At 41.7% G+C, this 7,045-nt stretch overlaps 1 protein-coding gene and 1 long non-coding RNA gene across 2 annotated transcripts in view; both read left to right on the top strand.

The window, feature by feature from the left end:
• Positions 1–5,826, top strand: part of LOC128364537 (noelin-like) — a 9,747-nt gene extending 3,921 nt beyond the window's left edge. Inside the window, exons 2-6 of the mRNA XM_053325085.1 lie at positions 329–478; positions 1,295–1,450; positions 1,832–2,051; positions 4,285–4,391; positions 5,164–5,826. Of these exons, the coding sequence (XP_053181060.1) occupies positions 329–478; positions 1,295–1,450; positions 1,832–2,051; positions 4,285–4,391; positions 5,164–5,826 (1,296 nt within the window). The remainder of the gene's footprint in view (positions 1–328; positions 479–1,294; positions 1,451–1,831; positions 2,052–4,284; positions 4,392–5,163) is intronic.
• On the top strand, positions 2,916–3,483 carry LOC128364539 (uncharacterized). Its single transcript, XR_008321774.1, has 3 exons — positions 2,916–2,946; positions 3,046–3,107; positions 3,429–3,483. It is a non-coding gene; the product is annotated as an uncharacterized LOC128364539 (long non-coding RNA).
• Positions 5,827–7,045: the final 1,219 nt, after the last annotated feature.

Below are 7,045 nucleotides of genomic sequence, written 5' to 3'. Positions count from 1 at the left end.
ATGTTGGAAGAGCGTGTTTGATGATAGTTTGTGTCTGAATAATTCCATGAGGGATCTGTCATGTTATAACGTACACAGGAGAAACTGCTTCATCCTGATGTACATTATTTAAAGGCTCTCTGCTTGCCTCAAATCTTATTTCCATCTTTATCCTCTCATCCTGTTTGTTCTTCTGCCCATGAGCAGGCCTGCTGGTCTAACACAGCGGTCTGTCTACCTCACTTTAGTTCAAACCAGATATTTATTGTCTCAGAAGGATTTAGTCTGTGTATGTTAGAGAGAGCTGGTTTCTAATGTATGTTTCTATCCGCTATCCTGTGTGTTAAAGGTGGGTCCTTCTGCCCCAGAGGAGGGTTGGCAGGTTTACAGCTCCGCTCAGGACTCTGATGGTCGATGTGTTTGTACGGTGGTCGCTCCTCAACAGACCGTCTGTTCCAGAGATGCTCGAACCAAACAGCTAAGACAGCTTCTGGAAAAGGTACTAATGTAGTAATGCATTAATATTGAGTATTGCAAAATCACAATTTCCCAGAGTGAGTGTTACAAGAATGGTACACACACAAAATAATCACTCAGCAGGGGCAGTAATAATAAATAATAATAACAAGTATTATTAATTATAAATGTATATAGCACCTTTCACAAACCCAAGTACGCTTCACAGAGGTGAAAAAATCAAACAGCACAACACAACATTGGGTTAAGTTAACCAGTCTGGGTTAGGGTTAGGGTTAGGGTTTAGGGTCTCATACATTTCCATTTAGTGATTTTCAAATAAAATAACAGTAATTTATTTCCTCTTTGTAGTTTTCTTAAAAATAGAGTTAAAATCTCATCTCGTCTCGTGAGGTGAGTGTATCGTCACACCCCTAAATGCCAGTAATGACACGACTGTGTAGAGCTCAGTAGTACTGTGCAGTAATTGTTAAAAGCCATTTGATAGCTGTGCTATGACCATTTGTCACCAGTAAGGGGCGCTGAAGCACCACTGCTTAGTTTAATACTGTACTATAGCAGCAATAAGGTAATCCCAATCAGTAAATCTGAATTCTATGTGGGTTTATTATTGAAAAATCTATTTTAACAAAATTCTCCAACATATGACATATATTCCAGTTAGCAGCAGTGACGCCAACACAGATGACACTAAGTTAGCTTTACAGGTAGTGAAAAAGTAGTTGAATATGTCCCAAACATAAACCAGAAGTACAAAACTGGTAAATTATTTAATATAACAGTAGTACAGTAGTACAGTAGAACTAGTGTAATATAATTTGGTAAATGTATTATCCAGGTGCAGAATATGAGTCAGTCTATCGAGGTTCTCGACCAACGCACTCAGAGGGATCTGCAGTTTGTGGAGAAGATGGAAGTCCAGCTGAAAGGACTGGAGAACAAATTCAAACAGGTGGAGGAAGGACATGAGAGTAACATCGCCAGGCAGTACAAGGTACCGCCCACACCATGACATCATGCCTTAAACTACCGATTAACAGCTAAACAATGCACTTATGAGTTTTTTTCTGGAAAATGTATTTTCAGTGCTGAGAAATTTTGAAATGTTTCAAGAAATGTGCCATAGCAGTGGAGAAAACAGTAACGTGACTCAGACACGTCTGAATTTTACAATAATGTTGTTCAGGTGTCAATGAATGTAATCTGAGATTTTGCAGAAACATCAGTACTGATGTTGTTTGTTGCTCACAGCTGCAGAAAAATTAGATGTGTCGATAAATTGAGAGAATCCACAAGCACAGCAACGGTAACTTCATTAATATGCCAACAAAACAGTAATGAATTTAGTCCTCTGAGTGTCTCTGATGTCTTACAGTCAATCAAGGCAAAGATGGAGGAGTTACGTCCTCTGATTCCAGTTCTGGAGGCCTACAAGGCAGATGCTCTGCTGGTACGACAGTTCAAGGAAGAAGCAGCAAATGTGACGGAGCTGCTGAGCTCCCTGCAGGAGCAGCTGGGAGGTCTGGACTATCAGGAGCTCCACAGCAGAGTGACAAGCCTGGAGGACCGTCTGAGGGCCTGCATGCAGAGGCTCGGTGAGGAAACAGATTATAAACGCCCCACTGAAAACCATCTTTCACTCCCTCACCTCACCTTTGATCATTTTCACAGTAACTTTATGGCGCTTTTCCATTATACAGTTTTAGCACTACTCGGCTCGACTCTACTCGGTTTGTTACCGGGTCATTTTCCATTATTTCATAGTACCTCATCAACATGGGCGGGGTCGTCCAGCTCTCGTTGGATTCTCTCGTCTGCCATCACACACAGGAATGTCTGCACCTTGTCGAAGGTGTAGTTTTGCGTGTAGGAGACATGTTAACTCGTGTGAAACTCGCATGAACTATTGTTGCGGTACAAAATGCCGGGTTTGATTCTTGTGTGGGACGTTTCATGACTCTTCCAGTGACTCTCTGACCAATCAGAGGTCGGCAGTCTGATGACTTCACATTTTATTATCAGCTCGTCTCGCTTGGAACCTCAGCAGAGCAGATACTAAAAAGCAGCAGGTACCAGGTACTATCCCTGATGGAGCAGCAGGTACCAGCTACTATCCCTGATGGAGCAGCAGGTACCAGGCACTATCCCTGATGGAGCAGCAGGTACCAGGTACTATCCCTGATGGAGCAGCAGGTACCAGGTACTATCCCTGATGGAGGAGCAGCAGGTACCAGGTACTATCCCTGATGGAGGAGTAGGTACCAGGTACTATCCCTGATGGAGGAGCAGGTACCAGGTACTATCCCTGATGGAGCAGCATCAGGTACCAGGTACTATCCCTGATGGAGCAGCAGGTACCAGGTACTATCCCTGATGGAGGAGCAGCAGGTACCAGGTACTATCCCTGATGGAGCAGCAGGTACCAGGTACTATCCCTGATGGAGCAGTAGCTGTACCAGGTACTATCCCTGATGGAGCAGCAGGTACCAGGTACTATCCCTGATGGAGGAGCAGCAGGTACCAGGTACTATCCCTGATGGAGGAGCAGCAGGTACCAGGTACTATCCCTGATGGAGCAGCAGGCACCAGGTACTATCCCTGATGGAGCAGCAGGTACCAGGTACTATCCCTGATGGAGGAGCAGGTACCAGGTACTATCCCTGATGGAGGAGCAGCAGGTACCAGGTACTATCCCTGATGGAGCAGCAGGTACCAGGTACTATCCCTTATGGAGCAGCAGGTACCAGGTACTATCCCTGATGGAGGAGCAGCAGGTACTATCCCTGATGGAGGAGCAGCAGGTACCAGGTACTATCCCTGATGGAGCAGCAGGTACCAGGTACTATCCCTGATGGAGGAGCAGCAGGTACCAGGTACTATCCCTGATGGAGCAGCAGGTACCAGGTACTATCCCTGATGGAGGAGCAGCAGGTACCAGGTACTATCCCTGATGGAGGAGCAGCAGGTACCAGGTACTATCCCTGATGGAGTCGAGTAGAGCTAGAACTGTAAAATGGAAAAGCCCCAAAAGTTTTAAATAGAAAGTAGTTCCAGTTAAAAGTGTTTCCACTGGATGATCCGGAGTAACTCAGACCTGGTTTCTCTAAAAGATGCTGATATTAACTTTTAAATGTCATCTTAAAAACTAGAAGTAGCATAAACATCATTACATTCATCTCCGTAATGTTATGATGAAGGTACAGCTGTAGTTTAACAGTTTTGCTATTTCAAAGCAACATATGTCTCTACATGAAGTAATGACTGCAAATTCAAGAAATCTCTACCATATTTTCAAGAGCATGTGATTTTGCTAAATTACTGCAACTTTTCATCCTTGTGTGTGAGCAGCTGCTTGTGATTTGTAGCAGCGTGTATTTAAATCTAACCTGCCAACAAACATGATGCCACAGACCAAACTAAACTATTCCCAAATGTTCCCAATTCAAAATGTAATGAACTTTGATTCAGTGAGTCAGAGGAAAACAAACAGCAAAGGTGAATATAATCTACCTGAGATTTGATATATTAATGTTGAGCTCAAAATAAATTTAATAAAAATTATAAATGAACTCAAATACAGTATTTTCTTTGTTACAGAACTTTGAGCTCATGAAAATAAATTCAACATTAGCTCTAAGTTATGAAATATCTTTATTGTAGGATTTCCTTTGATTGCGAATTTCCAAATTCTGCAATTTTACTGCAATAAGAGGCCATAAAATTGCAAATTGTATCATAATGTTTGAAAATAGTCACAGCACAGCAAAGTATATTTGGCAGTATATTTTGTCTAATTTGTACATTTATGTGTTCCTGTATGTATTTCAGCCTGTGGAAAGCTGACAGGAATATCTGAACCAATCACCATCAAGACATCTGGATCAAGGTTTGGATCGTGGATGACTGACCCACTCGCTCCGGCTGGTGACAACAGAGTGAGTGGAAACAATAATAATAACCACAAAACACAACAATGATATAACAGCATGACATGACACCAGCCAGTTATATCTTTGCTGATATCCCTCGGCTGGGAAGAGCTGGACGAAGTGTCTGGGGAGAGAGAGGGAAGTCTGAGCTTCCTGAGGCTGCTGCCCCCCCGACCCGACCAGCATCAGCAGAAGAAGACGTACGGACAAAAATATGGCTATTTATCAGGCAGGGAGATGCTGTCCAGTTAGAGGAGTCTAAGATCCAGTGATTTACAGTCCTGATATCTTTCACAGAGAATGTGTGTCACAGACAGCTACTTTGTAAGAGAGGACTGATTTAATATTTCTAAACAGTGCTATCATAATCACCTTAAAATCTGAAACTTTAATTTAAGATGGAGAAAAAATATATTAGGAGAGAAAGTACTCTGGAAAGAGAAAGGTGCTCAAGTGATTTTTAAGTCAAAGTTTAGAAAGTTGCAGTGAGACAGCACACATGAGAAGAGTTTAGATTGAGATTTCCTGGCCTGCAATAAAGTAGGACTAGTTGTGATTTATCAGCAGATTTATGGGAATGAGAAGACTCATAAACCTGAATAAGGGAGTTCAGACAGGTAAGTGCTGTGCTAGCGGCCACACTGTAAGTGTATATTAGTGGAGTGACATGAGCTCTTTTCAAGACAAGATGTGCTGCTGATAACATAATGATCAAACTATAAATATTATGGTATTTCTGTATTCTTTGACATCACAGCTTTACTTTCATCCCTTACAGGTGTGGTACATGGATGGTTACCATAACAACCGCTTTGTTAGGGAGTACCAGTCGATGTATGACTTCATGACAACAGATAACTTCACCTCTCACCGCTTGCCTCATCCGTGGTCTGGTACTGGTCAGGTGGTTTATAATGGTTCCATTTACTTCAATAAATTCCAAAGTCACACCATCATCAAGTTTGACTTCAGTACATCACTCATCAGCCGTTCTCGCCAACTTGACTTTGCTGGCTACAACAACATGTACCACTATTCCTGGGGAGGGCACTCAGACATTGACCTCATGGTGGATGAAGGTGGGCTTTGGGCCGTCTACGCTACTAATCAGAATGCTGGAAATATAGTTCTCAGCCAGTTAAACCCAAATACTCTGCAAATCATCCGTAGCTGGACCACCAACCATCCGAAACGCAGTGCAGGTGAGGCATTCATGATCTGTGGAACCCTGTATGTTACAAATGGGTACTCTGGTGGAACTAAAGTGTACTATGCCTACTCCACTAACTCTTCCACCTACGAGTACATCGACATTCCTCTGACCAATAAATACAGCCATCTATCCATGCTAGACTACAACCCCCGAGAAAGAGCACTCTACGCCTGGAACAATGGCCACCAAGTCCTTTACAACGTAACACTTTATCACATCATACAGTAACACCAAGGAAGAAACAGTAAGAACTAAGAACAAACACAGTAACACCAAGGAAGAAACAGTAAGACTGAGGAACAAACAGTAAGAACTAAGAACAAACACAGTAACACCAAGGAAGAAACAGTAAGAACTAAGAACAAACACAGTAACACTGAGGAACAAACACAGTAACACTGAGGAACAAACAGTAACACTGAGGAACAAACACTAAGAACTAAGAACAAACACTAAGAACTAAGAACAAACACAGTAACACTGAGGAACAAACACAGTAACACTGAGGAACAAACACTAAGAACTAAGAACAAACACAGTAACACTGAGGAACAAACACAGTAACACTGAGGAACAAACACAGTAACACTGAGGAACAAACACTAAGAACTAAGAACAAACACTAAGAACTAAGAACAAACACAGTAACACTGAGGAACAAACAGTAACACTGAGGAACAAACACTAAGAACTAAGAACAAACTCATTAATGCTGGAGAACCAATACACGTATGTGATAACATAACTGCACTAAATCACATAGTAATGTTAAAAATAAAACTGTCAATACATATTCTCATATGTTCAGTGCTCTACAGTCAGAAGGAAGGACGGTTATCAGGTTTCCCTGTGTGTCCAGGACAGAAACTCCATTAGCTTGGCTAGCTTAGCACAAATAATCAAAGCAGGTTGAGATTCCAAGTCTTTCTGATTGAAATGTATTTCGTCAGCAGCCCGTGTTGTGGTTAGGGTTAGGGTTCTAATTGAATCTCAGGCAGAATGGGTGAAACCTGACAATTCTGAGATGCTATGTTCAATAACAAGGGTTGTTGTTGTTGGTCAACAAAAGCTACGGCAGCGACTGCTGCTAAAACCACCACGTTAGTTTTTTACTTTTGTATTTTCGCACCTTTTCAGTAAACAACATACTTACTGTGCTAAGCTAGGATGAACACATCTTGGAACTGTCTCTGTACCGGACCATAAATCCCCAAATGTTAGACTGTTAACTTGTATGTTTCACTTCTTTCATTAAATGAGTATGAAGTTATACTTTGTCCCTGGTTTTGAGATAATGTAACTGGCACAAATGCACTTGAAATGTAAACACACTGAAATAAGTAATGTAACTAAAGTTTGTGTTTCACAGTAAGAAAGCACAGAAATGTATGTTTGATGGTTGATAAAGTTGCTTCGCATGTTTTCTGAAAATATTTTTATGGGACAT

This window comes from Scomber japonicus, chromosome 9, assembly GCF_027409825.1.
Source record: "Scomber japonicus isolate fScoJap1 chromosome 9, fScoJap1.pri, whole genome shotgun sequence".
Taxonomy (NCBI): Eukaryota; Metazoa; Chordata; class Actinopteri; order Scombriformes; family Scombridae; genus Scomber; species Scomber japonicus.
Note: the sequence above shows the minus strand (reverse complement) of the source record. Positions and strands in the feature narration are given on the sequence as shown.